Source organism: Neoarius graeffei, chromosome 12 (genome assembly GCF_027579695.1).
Source record: "Neoarius graeffei isolate fNeoGra1 chromosome 12, fNeoGra1.pri, whole genome shotgun sequence".
Taxonomy (NCBI): Eukaryota; Metazoa; Chordata; class Actinopteri; order Siluriformes; family Ariidae; genus Neoarius; species Neoarius graeffei.
The window spans coordinates 9,000,022-9,018,848 of record NC_083580.1 but is presented as its reverse complement, the minus strand read 5'-3'; the positions used below and the strand labels follow the sequence as shown (position 1 = coordinate 9,018,848).

The following is an 18,827-nucleotide window of genomic DNA, read 5'->3' as shown; positions in this document are numbered from 1 at the left end:
ACTTCTCTGTGCCACTTTAGGTTAATAAACTGCTTGTCATTTAAAAAAAAAAGTGACATATATTTCTTCTCTGACCTTATATCCACTTGAGCTTCATTCGCTCTACATTTTTTTTTTTTTTAAAGTGCATTTCTGTTTTCCTCAGGCAGGCTCCATGTCTCTGGATGCTCTTGATGCTCTAGGAGGCCTGCTTCCCGAAGCAAAACTAGTTCCCGAGTCCCCAAAACTCAGACCTGAGGAAATTGTTGATGTACTGAATAACTCATTTGTTTTTTTTATATATAATATATTATTTTTTTTACATGATGATGCATGGAACTTTATTTTAACCTGAACATTCATGGAAAGAAGGATCCACTAATATTTCTTTGTGTCTGTTTAGGAGGCTAAGCTACAAGCAGAGAAAGGTGTGCGTGTGGGTGAGAGAGATGACACGCTCCCTCCAGATTACAGATTCCCTAAGGACGACCCTAAAACGCAGCCTCCACCCCCGAAGAAGGAGGTACATACATCATTCTAGTCGCCTAAACCTAAAGCGTAGCATTTGAGCAGTGATCCTGTTTCTGAGGCAGTTGGATCTTTTTAACAGCCATCCATGGACCCTACTGAAGCTTTGGATATCCTTTCCGGAGATTTCACCAGCTCAGCGGCAGCACCGGTAGTCCAAACCCCTGTTCCTCCATCAGCTCCTCCAGCAGACGTGAGTCACGTTATTGCATCGGTGAATTAGTTATCAGTAAATTTAGAAACCTTAAAAGTGCTACGGGACAAGAGGACTAGAACACTTAAGGATGTCGAAGTTGAAGCAGAGTAACTGTTAGTCGGCATATCAGATGAAAATTCAAATTCAGTCCAAATTGCTCTCATTGAATTCAGAATTAAAATGTTTATCCGTTCTTGAGATATTACAAATCAAAGATTGAAGAAACGGCTTAATTTTTAGAAAGCTGTCGTAATATTCTGTCCAAGGGTCACATGGTCCAAAACGCGCCTCATTTAACTAATGAGATCAAATGTTTTTTTCTTAATAACGTTTCTGTTTTTCAACATGGAAATTAACAACACGCAGATGGTTATATTCTGAATACAAAGTTTAAAAATTAGTAAAAGAAAATTAGTATTTAATTAGTATTAATTATGCTAATTGGGTAAAATGTTAAATCGGTACACTCAATAAAGTAATATATTTTTAATCCCCTCTTTGTGCTCTGTAGGTCTTTGTATTTCTCAAAAGTAGGGCCTACTAGTGTTTATATGAAAGAATATAAATGATAATATTCACAGCTTTCACGGCGAACCTCAAAAAAAACTATCTGATCCACATCCAATAAACAACTCACATTAACTGAATTGAAATTGACACTCGAGTTTCCGACTTCCGTTTTTTTAAAATCTCTTTCCGACCACTAAGACCTCAATATTTTTCATCAAAACAGCTCCAGTTATATTCTAAAATAGTTATTTGATGTGAAAAAATAAGTAGGTAAAGCTATGAAAGCTCACTTCAAAGTCTCCCATGAAGCAGAACATCAAAACTAGCAGACGGAAAATTTTGCTGAACACTTCATCAGAAACAGTGAGAGCAAGAGAACATCCCTATAAAAGTGATCTGATTGATATTCACGGGTAATCCAGTTGGAAACCGATCAGAAGAGAGAGCGAGAGAGAGAAAGCCTGATCGCTTTCCCCTGACTCAAAAAGAAAAGCGCAGGCAGTTTCCTTATGTCACGCAAGCAGAGACCCAACTTCAACCTGCTGTTACTCCGAAAGTACTGAACAGATCGTAACGGGATAAACTTCTTTGGAAAGCAGAAATTATAAGCTTTTTAATGATAATATTCACGAGAGAAAATATTCAAGAGTGAAGCAACGACAGATTTGGAAACTTTGAGCGTCTGCATGGACAGTTTTCGCAGCACGGCCAACGAGCGTCTGATACGCTTACTATTATCTCCCTGAAGTTAATGATTCTCCACTAACAACCTCTTACACTTCTTTTTTTTTATTTATTTATTAAAGAACAGGACATCGTACGTTTTGTCCATTTACAGCTACATTTAATATTGTGGAGCACCTCCAGAACAAGTTAGTTCCAGTTATCATGAATATTATTCTTCCTTGAACATGAAAAAAATGGCAGATGTTTATTTAGGCAGAGGTGGGCAAACGTCATGGCGTTTATGTAGAAGATGAAAGGAAAATAAGAATTTTCTCTTTCAGTGATTTGTCACTGAAGGCAGTTGTAGGCCAGGGACATTTTTAAAATTCTTTACTGGGTTCATTGGCAGAAATCATGTGTTTCATAGAGATTTCTCATGATTAGGTTACTTATCTTCTAAATACCTCCAATGATTTCTTGGTGATTAAAAAATCGGTATACTTGACGACTTGCAGTGTGTTCTGAAGCTTAAGATGCTGACTTAAAGGATCCACTGCTGATAAATCGATCATTTCTCTTCTATTTCATCAGAGCTCAGGAGACTTTGCTCTCGAGCAGCTTGCGGGGGATTTTGTGGCTCCCTCGAGTGCATCTCAAGTCTGTTCTGCTGTGTCAGCTCCCATTCCACCAGAAGGACAGGTAAATCTCACTTTTCTCATTGACGCACACACACACACACACTGTTCATATACAGTGGGGCAAAAAAGTATTTAGTCAGCCACCAATTGTGCAAGTTCTCCCACTTAAAAAGATGAGAGAGGCCTGTAATTTTCATCATAGGTACACTTCAACTATGAGAGACAGAATGGGGGGAAAGAATCCAGGAAATCACATTGTAGGATTTTTAATGAATTAATTGGTAAATTCCTCGGTAAAATAAGTATTTGGTCACCTACAAACAAGCAAGATTTCTGGCTCTCACAGACCTGTAACAACTTCTTTAAGAGGCTCCTCTGTCCTCCACTCGTTACCTGTATTAATGGCACCTGTTTGAACTCGTTATCAGTATAAAAGACGCCTGTCCACAACCTCAAACAGTCACACTCCAAACTCCACTATGGCCAAGACCAAAGAGCTGTCAAAGGACACCAGAAATAAAATTGTAGACCTGCACCAGGCTGGGAAGACTGAATCTGCAATAGGTAAGCAGCTTGGTGTGAAGAAATCAACTGTGGGAGCAATTATTAGAAAATGGAACACATACAAGACCACTGATAATCTCCCTCGATCTGGGGCTCCATGTAAGATCTCACCCCATGGGGTCAAAATGATCGCAAGAACAGTGAGCAAAAATCCCAGAACCACACGGGGGACCTAGTGAATGACCTGCAGAGAGCTGGGACCAAAGTAACAAAGGCTATCATCAGTAACACACTACGCCGCCAGGGATTCAAATCCTGCAGTGCCAGACGTGTCCCCCTGCTTAAGCCAGTACATGTCCAGGCCCGTCTGAAGTTTGCTAGAGAGCATTTGGATGACCCAGAAGAGGATTGGGAGAATGTCATATGGTCAGATGAAACCAAAATAGAACTTTTTGGTAAAAACTCAACTTGTCGTGTTTGGAGGAGAAAGAATGCTGAGTTGCATCCAAAGAACGCCATACCTACTGTGAAGCATGGGGGTGGAAACATCATGCTTTGGGGCTGTTTTTCTGCAAAGGGACCAGGACGACTGATCCGTGTAAAGGAAAGAATGAATGGGGCCATGTATCGTGAGATTTTGAGGGAAAACCTCCTTCCATCAGCAAGGGCATTGAAGATGAAACGTGGCTGGGTCTTTCAGCATGACAATGATCCCAAACACACCGCCCGGGCAACGAAGGAGTGGCTTCGTAAGAAGCATTTCAAGGTCCTGGAGTGGCCTAGCCAGTCTCCAGATCTCAACCCCATAGAAAATCTTTGGAGGGAGTTGAAAGTCCGTGTTGCCCAGCGACAGCCCCAAAACATCACTGCTCTAGAGGAGATCTGCATGGAGGAATGGGCCAAAATACCAGCAACAGTGTGTGAAAACCTTGTGAAGACTTACAGAAAATGTTTGACCTCCGTCATTGCCAACAAAGGGTATATAACAAAGTATTGAGATGAACTTTTGTTATTGACCAAATACTTATTTTCCACCATAATTTGCAAATAAATTCTTTAAAAATCAGACAATGTGATTTTCTGGATTTTTTTTTTTTTCTCATTTTGTCTCTCATAGTTGAAGTGTACCTATGATGAAAATTACAGGCCTCTCTCATCTTTTTAAGTGGGAGAACTTGCACAATTGGTGACTGACTAAATACTTTTTTGCCCCACTGTATAGTAGATACAGCCACTGACTGTAGCACCTTTCTGCTCTTTTAAGCTGTCAGAAGATACCACATCAGCCATGGACGTGCTCTCGGACACTCTCGGCGACATTCGTCCAGCGCCTGTGCCGGAACCAGTGCTTCCTAAAGATATCGTTAAGGTACAAAAAACAAAATGATCAAAATTTGTAGCTGTGGATGTTTATTTGGAGCTTGATCGATTGCATGGCGTCTCTGTGTGATACGTTTAGGAGAAGGAGGTGGTGGAGGAGAGGATCAGTAAGCCTGGTGAGAGAGATGACTCGCTTCCTCCGGAGTATCGACCCACAGAGGCAGATATCAAGGTACTGAGACTTTCACCACTCTCGCTAATCATATCACCAAATGCTATGTGTTTAGCATTCATTTCATTATTATTATTATTATTATTATTATTATTATTATTAAAGGCGGCGGCAGAAGACAAAGCCAAAGCAGCAGCGGCTGCAGCCAAGCAGGTAATTTATTATCTATGTTCAGTCTATCACATACGTTTTTATAAAGTTGAAAGTGACTTTTCACTTTGCTACGGTCAATGAGAAACGTTGTTGTTTTGTTATTATTACTACTAAAATTTCTGTCCAATCACTTTGCTTTCACGGCTTATGAAAGACTTTTATCTGTTAAATCTTATTTCTGTAGAATTATTTATACCCCCGCTCTGAAAGATTATACTGGTTTACCTCTTCCGTCTGAAACGCCCTTTTTCTCAGCAACTATACAGTGGTGCTTAAAAGTTTGTGAACCCTTTAGAATTTTCTATATTTCTGCATAAATATGACCCAAAACATCATCAGATTTTCACACAAGTCCTAAAAGTAGATAAAGAAAACCCAGTTAAACAAACAAGACAAAAATATTATACTTGGTCATTTATTTATTGAGGAAAATGATCTAATATTACATATCTGTGAGTGGCAAAAGTATGTGAACCTCTAGGATTAGCAGTTAATTTGAAGGTGAAATTAGAGTCAGGTGTTTTCAATCAATGGGATGACAATCAGGTGTGAGTGGGCACCCTGTTTTATTTAAAGAACAGGGATCTATCAAAGTCTGATCTTCACAACACATGTTTGTGGAAGTGTATCATGGCACGAACAAAGGAGATTTCTGAGGACCTCAGAAAAAGCGTTGTTGATGCTCATCAGGATGGAAAAGGTTACAAAACCATCTCTAAAGAGTTTGGACTCCACCAATCCACAGTCAGACAGATTGTGTGCAAATGGAGGAAATTCAAGACCATTGTTACCCTCCCCAGGAGTGGTCGACCAACAAAGATCACTCCAAGAGCAAGGCGTGTAATAGTCCGCGAGGTCACAAAGGACCCCAGGGTAACTTCTAAGCAACTGAAGACCTCTCTCACATTGGTTAATGTTAATGTTCATGAGTCCATCATCAGGAGAATACTGAACAACAATGGTGTGCATGGCAGGGTTGCAAGGAGAAAGCCACTGCTCTCCAAAAAGAACATTGCGGCTCATCTGCAGTTTGCTAAAGATCACATGGACAAGCCAGAAGGCTATTGGAAAAATGTTTTGTGGACGGATGAGACCAAAATAGAAATTTTTGGTTTAAATGAGAAGCGTTATGTTTGGAGAAAGGAAAACACTGCATTCCAGCATAAGAACCTTATCCCATCTGTGAAACATGGTGGTGGTAGTATCATGGTTTGGGCCTGTTTTGCTGCATCTGGGCCAGGACGGCTTGCCATCATTGATGGAACAATAAATTCTGAATTATACCAGTGAATTCTAAAGGAAAATGTCAGGACATCTGTCCATGAACTGAATCTCAAGAGAAGGTGGGTCATGCAGCAAGACAACGACCCTAAACACACAAGTCATTCTACCAAAGAATGGTTAAAGAAGAATAAAGTTAATGTTTTGGAATGGCCAAGTCAAAGTCCTGACCTTAATCCAATTGAAAAGTTGTGGAAGGACCTGAAGCGAGCAGTTCATGTGAGGAAACCCACCAACATCCCAGAGTTGAAGCTGTTCTGTACGGAGGAATGGGCTAAAATTCCTCCAAGCCGGTGTGCAGGACTGATCAACAGTTACCGGAAACGTTTAGTTGCAGTTATTGCTGCACAAAGGGGTCACACCAGATACCGAAAGCAAAGGTTCACATACTTTTGCCACTCATAGATATGTAATATTGGATCATTTTCCTCAATAAATAAACAACCAAGTATAATATTTTTGTCTCATTTGTTTAACTGAGTTCTCTTTATCTACTTTTAGGACTTGTGTGAAAATCTGATGATGTTTTAGGCCATATTTATGCAGAAATATAGAAAATTCTCAAGGGTTCACAAACTTTCAAGCACCACTGTACATCATAGCCACTTGGTACCAAACTTCAGTTTGGGGTTCTATACCGTGTGTCATTTTTCAGGTCTGTCGAACATCGACTTCCTGTTTACCGACTGAATTTATTTACGAAACACACAGCATGGATTTACAAAATTTTCACAACATCTTTCTCACCAACTACAAATCACAACTGCTTGATCTTTGGTACCGAGCTTCAGCTTGGGGTTCTAGACCATGTATACCATTTTCAGGGCTGTCGCACATCGACTTCCTGTTTACCGACTGAACACATTTGCGAAACATATATAGCGTGGCTTTTGACGCTATTTCAAGAAGCAAAATGCTATTTCAAAATGACAGTTTACCAGAATGCTATTTGAAATCCCTGGGGAGAGACCCTGCTCTTTACTTACATGTTTCAGGGTTCATTATTTGTTGAAGTCAACATTCATAATAAGTGTCCTGTTCCTTCGATTGCTTGCATTCTGATATAAGCGAGAGCGGGGGGATACGGAAGTGAGTTGATCTTGTTTTTTCCAGCATTTTATAGTCGAGTGGAAAAGATTTCCTAGGTGGAAAAGAACAACGTCCATTTATTTAGAAATGTATCTACAAAAAAAAAATGTTAACATGCATGTCAACCTTTAGTTACCAATGCCCTTAAAAAAATCTGTACTTTTCCCTTTCATACACCCATGAGCCTTTATACATGAGAAAAAATTCCAATATATAATCCAAAGCACCGATTGTTTTATTCCACATTATACACTCCTATTGTAATAGGCGTATTTATCACACTGCATCAAGTTAAAGGGATCAAATAAGCATGTACTGAATAAAAAGAAATTTTAGATCCCAGGGAAGAAAACTGAATTAAAAAGGACTATATGTATGTACAGTCAAGTAAACAATTATCTACTAAAGAGAATGACTGAACTATAAACTTAATTATTTAATATACATTGTATCAGTAATACCAGAATTATTGATGTAAATTTTGCAAATAAAATGTATTAATATTAAATAGTTCATAAAAAGTACACAAAGTTCTATTTGACAAGTGTTGACATCACCGACAATATTACACTCCACCAAAGAAAATTATTTGAAATATATAACAGCAGTACTAAGTAGGGATGTGAATTCAAATAGTAGGTTACATGTAATAAATTATATATAATCATGTCAAACAGTAAATGAAGGTTAGTAAAAGTTCCATTTGAGAAAAAAAAAAAAAGTGTTGACACCGCAAGCAGTGTTCGAGCCAACTAAAGATGACTGAACCACATCAAGTATATTATGTAAACAAGGATAAGTGAAAATATTATTAAATTATGAAGTTAAATTGAAAATCTTCCCAGTAATTTATAGCAAGAATTTAAATCTTATTCCTTTTTGGAGTGTTTTGTTGTACAAAGATGTTGCAGATTTGGCACTAGCTATAATATCCCTGCTTGGGTAGCAGTTGTACGGTAGCTCCTCATAACACTTCATTTTAATTTGCAGATATGCAGTTAATGTGTCTGTAGCCATCTTTTTTCTGTCCTCAGTATGAATTTTCCTAACCAATGAAAAAGCCCTCTCACTATCTGCATTGCTACCGTATGTGGGAGGCACAGCAAAGCAGTAAAAAGTTGTTTCAGCATTGGAAACCTGGCAACACCCAGAGCAGTTTTTACATCGAGGACCTTTCCCCAATATACATCGATTATTTTCCTGGTCAATAAAAGAAAATCAGAGCATGGCAAACATGTAGATGGTGTTAAATTGCTTCCATCCCCTACTACACATTTTAGAGACAGGTTACCAACGGGGCAGCACGGTGGTGTAGTGGTTAGCGCTGTCGCCTCACAGCAAGAAGGTCCGGGTTCGAGCCCCGTGGCCGGCGAGGGCCTTTCTGTGTGGAGTTTGCATGTTCTCCCCGTGTCCGCGTGGGTTTCCTCCGGGTGCTCCGGTTTCCCCCACAGTCCAAAGACATGCAGGTTAGGCTAACTGCTGACTCTAAATTGACCGTAAGTGTGAATGGTTGTCTGTGTCTATGTGTCAGCCCTGTGATGACCTGGCGACTTGTCCAGGGTGTACCCCGCCTTTCGCCCGTAGTCAGCTGGGATAGGCTCCAGCTCGCCTGCGACCCTGTAGAAGGATAAAGCGGCTAGAGATAATGAGATGAGATGAGGTTACCAACGGTCGTTACCACTCTTCATTCAATACTTTTCCAGTTTACTGACGACTCATGGTAGTAATGAGTGTTGGTCATCTGTGTCGACATATGTCTATCAGCAATTAAAATGTTTAGGGAAGCGAAACCAGAAATCTCCGGGTAACTACGTACAGTTGCCGTTGTATAAACGGCGACTCCCAGTATCGCCTCCATAAATTATCATGATAATGGAGGAAGCTTTCCTACATGCAAACAGTAAAAACTTTTAAACAAAAAAACCCACAAATGCTGACCTGTTCAGTCTTTGAATCAGGAAACTTTTTTTTTTTCGCTAGCTGCGAAAAATGGTCTGCCACAGTCGGAGGGGATGTTGTGTTCCACAAGAAGTTGGCAGAACATAACTTCTGCAGCCATCACAGAAGTCTGGGCAGTCCGAGCCCAAGACCAAGAAAACCACGTGCAACTATAAAACCACATAAATCAAAAATAGTTCCATTTCACTGGGCATGCATGTTTTGAAAAAAAATAAATGGTGGATGCAAAGAACATTTTCTCGGAGTAATGGAAAAAATCTCTGATATAAAACGTAATTTTCCCGTATGAAAATTGGTGTACGCCGTATTAGCCAAAAAATTGCATTTTCCCGTACTAAATACAGGGAAACCGTATAACTTGACATGTATGTGTTTTAAAAATAAATAACCTGCAACAAGGCAGCAGTCAAAGCCTGAGGTGAAATTCTCAGAAACCTGGCGGTGTCAAGTTTCATCATGTGTGTCCGTGTCTTTGGTCTTTGTGTACAGTGTTTCTCAAACTTTTTCAGACCAAGGACCACTTTATCAAAAAAAAAAAAAAAATGTCAAGGACCCCCTAAATATCCCGAACAAAAAAAACAATGAGCCTACTTCAACAATACATTGCAAATTACACGCTAATGAAATGACAGTTTTACAAATAGTATCTCCAACTCGCTCATTTGTTGTCTCTCTCTTAATGGGAAGAATGGTGCTGTTTATTCTGATACATCACTGAAGTAATGTCTGGCTCCAAACTGGACGGTTTTAATCTCGTACTGGGGGCCACATTGATCCAGTTGCACTGCTTTATTTTCTCAAACAAAGAATCATTTTGTCCTTGCTCTTGTCAGATGTTTCTTGTGCTTTTCTTTTGACTGACCCGGACTTCAGCCACTGATCCGTTATCTTTTTGACAGTTTGATGCTAAGTTTAATTTGGTTACTCGTAGTTTCTCCGCATTCCACATTCCCTCCACATTCAGAGGTGACGTTGATATGAAAGTGTAACCTGAACTGACGTAGCTATAGGCAGTGTCGCAAAACTGCTGGCTTGTTTAATGTCAGACAAATTCAAATAATCGGCTACCGTTTGAATTTACATAGGACTTTTATTCAATATAGAAAACAACTCATCTGTAATACTCATAACTTTTGCTTTGGAGTCACGTAGACGATTTAAGAAACACTGATAAAACATATTTTATGACATCAATTCGCAGACCACCAGGGGTCGCTGTTTGAGAAACAGTGGTTTAAAAAAACCTCATTATGTGATCATGAAGAAACATTTGTAAAACATATATAGTATAACTCTCTAAAATGTCTTATTGGTTAAAACAAATGCCTGTTTTCTTCTATATAACTCTTGGACAACACTTATGTACAGTACAGTAGACTCTACACTACTGTTCAAAAGTTTGGGGTCACTTTGAAATGTCCTTATTTTTGAAAGAAAAGCACTGTTCTTTTCAATGAATATCACTTTAAACTAATCAGAAATCCACTCTATACATTGCTAATGTGGTAAATGACTATTCTAGCTGCAAATATCTGGTTTTTGGTGCAATATCTCCATAGGTGTATAGAGGCCCATTTCCAGCAACTCTCACTCCAGTGTTCTAATGGTACAATGTGTTTGCTCATTGCCTCAGAAGGCTAATGGATGATTAGAAAACCCTTGTACAATCATGTTAGCACAGCTGAAAACAGTTGAGCTCTTTAGAGAAGCTATAAAACTGACCTTCCTTTGAGCAGATTGAGTTTCTGGAGCATCACATTTGTGGGGTCGATTAAATGCTCAAAATGGCCAGAAAAATGTCTCGACTATATTTTCTATTCATTTTACAACTTATGGTGGGAAATAAAAGTGTGACTTTTCATGGAAAACACAAAATTGTCTGGGTGACCCCAAACTTTTGAACGGTAGTGTATATAAAGCATTTCTATGTGTTTATTCTACCCACATTCATTGGATATGAGCAATCACACACTCTGATTGGCTACTCTACTACTAGGATATCGGCTCATATACTGTGAGTAGAGAAAAACAAAATGGCGGAACGTGTTGCTGAACCAACCGAGGGCTAAATAAAAACTACTCGATAACAAACCCCCCAAAAAATACAAAAAAAAAAATATGGAATAAAAGTATTTGATAGTAAGAATGTATCTTTTTCAAGAATTATATTTATAGCATTTTTCACAAATCGCTCCTGTCATTTCGCCAGTTTGTTTACATTGTAAGCTGAAATGATTTTGTCGGACATTTTGTATAAAGTTTTTTTTTTTTTTTATAAATTGATCGCATTTGCAAAAAATTAAAATGCTCCGTTTCTCAAAATCCAGTGAATGTGGATAGAATAAAAGAGTTATTCCACTCAATCTCGTCGTACATGGAGCTCTTCTCACCTTTCGAACTTTTTTTAGTAACCATCATCTTCCTTTATTATTCCCAGCCCTCATTTGATGAATCCAAAGCCCTTGATATTCTGTCCGGTGACTTTAGTTCTGACGTACCTGTGACTCTGCCCGCACCTCAGTGTCAGGCTCCTCCTACAAAGGCATCCTCCAGCGACAAGGTACCCAGCCTTACCATGAATCTGCATTTAATCAATGAACAGAAGGTGCCCTTTTTTTTTCATTTTGTCCCGTTTAATGTTTGTCTACCAGGAGTTGGGTCCAGTACTGGACAAACTGGCAGCGAAGGTGATCCCAGAAGATTTTCCCAGCACAAAACAAAGTGACCGCAAACCAAAGGTGATTTTATGTTTACTGGACACTTTACACACCTATATGAACACACACACACACACACACACACACACACACACATGCAGCCTTATAAGTCCTGGAAGTATAGGGCTGCTAGTGACCTTTCCTAAGCATTTGTTTAAAAAAAAAAAGTCATAAGTAAACACACCCTCCTCTTCCACACAGACCCTTGTACGTAGTTCATACTGGTTTATTTAGGGGACTCTGTTTGCTTTCAGGGTAAGGGTGGAAAGTCAAAATCTGCATCAAAGGTAGGTCATGGCTGCACCTAAGCACACGTGCAGTGCAGATCTTAATATTACTGAATGCACCGAATCTTTAGTTTACGCTCATTGAAAATGCATGGGATGTTATGCATGAACTTCATGCTTTGGCAGTTCTTCACATCAGCTTCACCCTTTTTTTTTTTTTTTTTTTTTACAACTAATTGCAAATATGTTTGTTTGTTTGTTTCCTTAGAAATGAGTCCTAGTGCAAACGAGACTCTTAGATAAAAAGCACAGTGTGTTGGATGCAGCTACTTGATGTAATTTAAGTTACTACAGTACAATGCCTCGAGCCACATGACCAGGTCAAAGAGGTGGAGCAGGTCATAGTGTCTTTGCCATTTCTCCTTTTCAAAGATCTAATTAAAAAATAATTGATTAGATTTTATGTCATACATGTCAACCTTTGGTCAATCAAACCTGTATAACCAACCTCCAAAATCCATATTTCCCTTATAAAATCCGTATAAGATGCAAATTAAAATAATTTTACCTAAAATTTGAATGATAATTAACAATGATGTATCCCAGTTACTTTTTATTCAATATTAATAACAATAAACCTTCAGAATGAATACGAAGCTCCAATGTTTGACAAAAACACAAAGTGTTATCAGCGTAGTTACGAAGGAAATACTTCGTTGTTTGGAGACAGGTTTCACCGAGCGGCTATTATGCGCGAGACTTCATATTAGCCACAATGTCAGGAAAATCTGTTTGTAAAATTACGTTATCATGACCAAATACAATGAAAAGTATTTTTCCAGTCTCACCTGTGAAAGGTAATCCCATGTGATCTCGTTTGGACGGTAAACCTGTTGGTACAGTTAAACGCAGCACATGAATGAGGCATCTTTATTCTCGGCTACTGTCTAGACGCTATACCAGAGACGGGTGAAGAATCTCCACTTTGCCACATCCAATATGGCGGCGAGGATGACGTATGATTCTACGCAGAAGGCAGCGTCTATGTTTATATGTCTATGACTTCACGGTTGGTGGGATTCTCGCAATGCGGTGTGCGCATGATCAAAAGTGGAACGAAGTCTCGCTACCACAAGATAACGCGCGATTTCATAAGACTCTTTACTGGCTGTCTGTGGTGTACAGTACGTTTGTAAATGTTATGCGCTCTTTTATCATCGTGGGAATTGATTATAGCTTTAAATAAATATTGAAGTTTTTTTAAAGAATCCGTATAACTTTATTTATACGCCCGTATACTACGTTTATTGAATCAAATCCGTATAAAATACGGACATTCCGTATAGGTTGCCATGTATGTGATGTGAATTTGAAAATTATTTTTTTTAACACTACATTCATATTTATCTCACTAAACTCCACTAGGATATAAAATTCCATTGCAGAATTTTCACCAACTCTTTGAATAAGATGTGTTAAAAAAAAATAAAATAATACGTAAGTGATCTGCCTGAGCAGTCTGATCCTGCGAAGCATTCAGTTAAAAGATATGGGACATGGATTTTTACCTGGCCATAATTATGTATAAAGGACATAAGAAATGCCATCTAAATCACTGCAGGGCGTCAAAAATGTGAAAATCATCACATTATTCAAGTTTTTTTATACATCAGGATAAAACAAGGATTCGTTAATGAGCTAGGTGGTCACATGACCCGTGACGTCACAAAAACTTTCCAAGGAGCCAGCGCTTGGGAATCTAATGTAAACAGGTTACTGAAATGGACACCATCGACAGTGACATTCCCGATGTTTCACAGAGATGTGAAGTTAGACCCTATCAATTCGAACCGATAGCTGGAAATTCACATGAACATAGATCTTGTCTTTACTCTGACGGGTCAGATGATTCTGAGAGTGAGAGTTCATTCAGTCCCCATGAAACTGAAAGCGGTCGGCTGGATAACACATCCTGGTAAGTTAAAAACAATTCTGCTCAAAGGCTAATGATCTGTTGAAAGAAGTATTATTTTTGTATCATACATTGAAAGTTCATTATAGATCTAGCTAAAGTCCGTTGGAAGCTAGTTTTTTTTTTCCTGATATTTTTTGAGATTGATTGAGATACAATGCTTCCAGAGTCCGAGATGAAAACATTCAAAATGGCGAAACGAGTCAGAATTATGATAATCAATAATTGATACACCCAAAATTATAATACTAATCCTTACCTCGGCTTTCAGTCGCTTAGCGCAGAGGTCTTCAACAGGGGGGTCGCGAAATCGCACCGGATCACTCATATCAAAAATATTCCTGCCCAGGCCAGGGATGCAAACCGCGCGCCTGTCGGCGGATGCCACCTTTTTCACGGCTGAATCGCGCAGATCCGATTTTTTTTTAAAAATAGCGATATTAATTCATGAAACATGAAGTATAAGGATGAGGAAAAAAACAGTTTAAATCAGGAAGCTGGGCACATTTGTGCAGCCTGGCGCAAATGTGCGCAGCTTCCCGATTTAAACGTTTTTTTTTTCTCATCCTTAAACTTCCTGTTTCATGAATTAATATCGCTCAGTACCTGAGTATTAATGTTGAAAGAATCCTCAGTGAAATGGTCTGAACACAGTTTGTGGGAAACAGTAGGTGCAAAGTTTTTTCAACAGGTGTTCTGTAAAGTTGTCCTACCAAGCCTACTGCGCATGTGCGAAGCCTACTGCGCATGCGCAAGTGAGCCCACACCTTTCCTCAGCTTCGGGTCCTTGGGGAATGCAAAAAAACTTACTCCAGGGCATTTCCCATTGGAATTATTGCAACCATAAGCAGCACAATACACCATGATGTTCAATGTATGATGTCCAATGTACTTTAAAGACTATAAAAACAATTTTCTTGTCATCCACTTCTCCATTCATCTACCCGCTTGTGCTGCTGTGCCAGAAAGTTTTTGTGACGTATGATCACGTGACAGCGGCTCTTTCGGTTGCAAAAAATGCATATCGGAAGTCGAGCAGAAATGCCATATAATCATCACGAATATAACAATTTTGCTGAATTTAATAGATGATTTTATATTTGTTGTTGCAATTAATTCATATTTTTAATGGAAAGAAACTGATATAGCGTGCTTTTATGTTTCATGTCCCATATCCTTTAAAGGTGTAGTTTGGTTTTATCAGTAGATTTAAAGGGGGGATAAGTGATTTTTCTAAGGTATAATTATTCTATCCACATTTCATTGGATATGAACAATCGCGAGCTCTGTTTTCTTAGTAACTTCAAAAAGAGAGGAAAAAAAAGACAGTGGTGAGCTGTTGGAGTTTTATTTTTCTCTATTTAGTTGTACTTTGTATGGCTGGTTTGCTTCCTTGGCTGTTTGCTGAGTGTTGGTACTTCAACAGAATATTAAACCAAGTATTATTCTGTCACTTGTTCACTTGGGACTAGAACTTTATTGTCTACAAGTTCAGCACTTCATGTACCTGACTTTTGCACTCGTTGTACGTCGGTCTGGATAAGATGTAACGTAATGTGAGGGAACAACTGTTTTTATTCTATCCACGTCTACTGGCTACTCTACTACTAGGATATCAGCTCATATACAGTACCATGAGTAGAGAGAAACAAAATGGCTGAGTGTGTTCTTAAACAAACCGAGGATGAAATAAAAACTCTACTTGGAAACAAACCTCAGCCTTGACCCAGAGGGCCTCGGTCAGTACTTTCAAGACCTCAGTCATGGTATTTCATGATACAGACCTCCCAGCTGGTAAATAACATATATTTATTTTTTTCACGGTCCAAATCCTGCACTCTGATTGGCTGGCGAGCGGGTCCATATCCTACAGTATGGACTCCAGTTACAGACCTCAGTTATGGACCTCTGGCGACTCACTCGTTCACAACAACAAACATATTAGCATTTTTTTTGTCAACATTTATCTTTTTTTGATAAGATTTATTTATAAGATTATCAAAAATCTTGTAAATTTTTGCCAGCATTTCTCAGGAAAATGGCATTAATTTTACAGCATGGATAGCGATAACGACAGTGTTCACAGCGAAAGCGAGTTTTACTACCCTGAGGAAGAAGAAATAAAAGAAAACATTTCAGGAGAAAGCTAAAAACCTCTAACTGTTGCCAACGCTGAGCAAAAACATGGCTGAATCCTGAATGACTCAATTTTGTATAAATAGGGCAGGAAAATGGCATTCATTTTACAGCATGGATAGTGATAACGACAGTTTTCACTCCCCCCCCCCCCCCCCCCCATGGAAGTGCACTTGTATACCGAGGAGGAAGCTATTTGCATTACAGCCGTGAATGAGGATTCAAAATGGCGGCTCAGCTCGGTTTTCCCTTTCGGGCGCTCTCGTTTTCTGTTAGAATTTGGTAAAGAAAAAAATAAATATATTATTTACCAGCTTAAGGTTGGTCTGTATGGTGAAATACCGTGACCTCGGCCTTGAATACTGACCTCGGCCCAGAGGGCCTCGCTCAGTACTTTCAAGACCTCGGTCACGGTATTTCACGATACGGACCTCCCAGCTGGTAAATAACACGTATATACGTATATATTTTTGTTGATATTTGGCATGCCTAGTATTTTGGCAGTTGTTAAATAACCTGAATGAATGTATAAATAAAATGACTTTTTAATTCCGTTAACAGTGTAGTTTGGTTCCATCAGTGGATTTTAAAGGTGGGATAAGTGATTTTTCTAGGTATGAATATTTTTGTTGATATTTGGCTTTCCTTGTATTCTGGCAGCTATTGAATAACCTGAATTATTAAATCGATGAATAAAATGTGTGTTTAGAGGAAAAATCAGAAAATAAATAAAATAAATATGCGGATCACGAATAGTCAGCAAATCGGGATGAGGTTGTAGGTTCCCCCCCCCCCCAGAGAGCTTTCTGTCTTGTGCTAGCACTGGCGTTAAAGTTTTGGCATGTGTTTTGGGGGCGTGGCTAAAGCGAACGGGCACGCTTCAGCGTTTTATACCGATGGATTTTGGCGCCATAATTTCTTTTTCATACGCTACATTTTATTCATGATAATTGCACGAATGAAAGTGTACAGTGGTTCCTGTTACAGCGGTCAGTGAGTGAATATTCATTACATATCCATCTCTCACTCTCTTGTCATCCTCAGAAGCCTGCAGTAGCTGATGTCCCAGCCGTGGAACCCCTTCCCACCAAGCCGAGCACAGACGTAGCATCCTCATCTCCCACAAAGAAAGGCGGGAAGAGCTAGATCTCCCATCCTCGTAAGCTGCAAACCAAAAAATCAACTGCGTATCAAAAGAAAACAAATCGCTTAACTGTAATTCTGTGCTGTGTTTCAGGTTGCTGCCAAAACAAAGTGATAAACAGCCGCCAATCCAAGAAGCTGCTTGAACGAAGACATGCACGAATACATGTATTGTAATGGTAGAAAGGTGTACAGAACTTTAATTGCAAAACCACATCTAATACAGACGCTTTTAAAACACCAGCATACATTGTTTCATGTGTTTAAAAAAAAATAAAAAATAAAAATCGATGCCTTTGCCGCCATAACAACAACGACGCAAACATGACCCCCAGATCAGCATTAATGAAAAGAAAGGCAATTATTTTCTGTTTGGAACAATGGAAGGACGCTGATGTGCCTTATTTACTGTTAGAGTTCGACATCTGTTTAAGAAATTGATTAGGAATAGTGTAATGCATGGGTTTTTTTTGGGGGGGATGATGATGATGATAATATCTCTAGTAATAAGTGTTATATTGCCACTCACTTAGACACTAGTGTACAGTACTTCCTTTGGCTTACTTCGTCTAGTTTACAGTATAGACTTGTGTTAACGGAGTGTAGAGTACGGATGATGGATGTTGTATTTCTATGAATATATTATTTTGAATGAGATTTGTGCAAGGGCTTTCCTGTGTATGTGTCTTTAGCAGGGCTGGCTTATTTTGTTTTTGGTTTGTTTGTTTTGTATTTTTATTTTTATCTTTTTTTCCAAACTGAACTGTTCGGCTCGAACCAGCCCATATGAAAGCACGAGATTACTGGCAAGCCTTACAAAACAAATGAACTTACTTTAAGCACCGGTGAAACTGGTCTGTGGTTAGAACGTGTGATTTCATCTGTAACACCACCTGAACTTGCCCTGTAGATACACTATTGACGTGTTGATCACAGCTTGAGTAGGATGTGGCAGACCAAGTATGAATCTTTTTGTTTCGTTTTCATCTGAACTAACGCCGCTTGGTTAAACAGTCGCACTATTGTGTGTGCGCTATATTCACATGTCCATTAAGCCACCACCACCTTATTTTACAAACCTGGCACGAGTCTTCCATAAACCTGCAATATCATTTTAGTCCTTTTAGTTTTGGTTCACTTTGTCTTCCTGTCGTGGTGGTATCACTCCCAATACTGTGCCTTTCTTTCTGCTGAAGTGCAATCTCATTTTAACCCAGGGACAGAGATATGGAGTAGGGATTTTTTTTTTTTCTGGTTAAATAAAAGAGATTTAAAATTTTCAGTACGGCTTGGGCGTCTTTTCTTTAATTGTTACTTTATTTCATTACATTACAGGTATTTAGCAGATGCTCTTATCCAGAGCAGCCTGGGGAGCCGGTGCCTTGCTTAAGGGCACTTCAGCCATTCCTGCTGGTCCAGGGACTCAAACTAGAGACCTTTTGGTCCTAAAGCTGCTTCTCATAGCATCAAACTCTTGATCATAACTCTTGTTATTCATATTAACTTCAACACTAATATGGAAGTATGGAGTTAAGAGCAGTCATAATATTAAACAGTGAGCCTGAAATCTAATATCA

The 18,827-nt window shown here is 39.0% G+C and overlaps 1 protein-coding gene across 15 annotated transcripts in view; it reads left to right on the top strand.

Moving 5' to 3' along the window:
• cast (calpastatin) overlaps positions 1 to 18,532 on the top strand; it is a 145,090-nt gene extending 126,558 nt beyond the window's left edge. For 14 of the 15 annotated variants that reach the window (XM_060935475.1, XM_060935466.1, XM_060935476.1 and 11 more), the window contains 12 exons: positions 146 to 250; positions 383 to 502; positions 590 to 700; positions 2,471 to 2,578; positions 4,286 to 4,390; positions 4,481 to 4,573; positions 4,679 to 4,726; positions 11,493 to 11,615; positions 11,707 to 11,793; positions 12,027 to 12,059; positions 17,152 to 17,266; positions 17,345 to 18,532. In XM_060935475.1, coding sequence (XP_060791458.1) covers positions 146 to 250; positions 383 to 502; positions 590 to 700; positions 2,471 to 2,578; positions 4,286 to 4,390; positions 4,481 to 4,573; positions 4,679 to 4,726; positions 11,493 to 11,615; positions 11,707 to 11,793; positions 12,027 to 12,059; positions 17,152 to 17,253 — 1,035 coding nt within the window. In that variant the 3' untranslated portion in view covers positions 17,254 to 17,266; positions 17,345 to 18,532. The remainder of the gene's footprint in view (positions 1 to 145; positions 251 to 382; positions 503 to 589; positions 701 to 2,470; positions 2,579 to 4,285; positions 4,391 to 4,480; positions 4,574 to 4,678; positions 4,727 to 11,492; positions 11,616 to 11,706; positions 11,794 to 12,026; positions 12,060 to 17,151; positions 17,267 to 17,344) is intronic. The other variant, XM_060935465.1, reaches the window with a different exon arrangement.
• Positions 18,533 to 18,827: the final 295 nt, after the last annotated feature.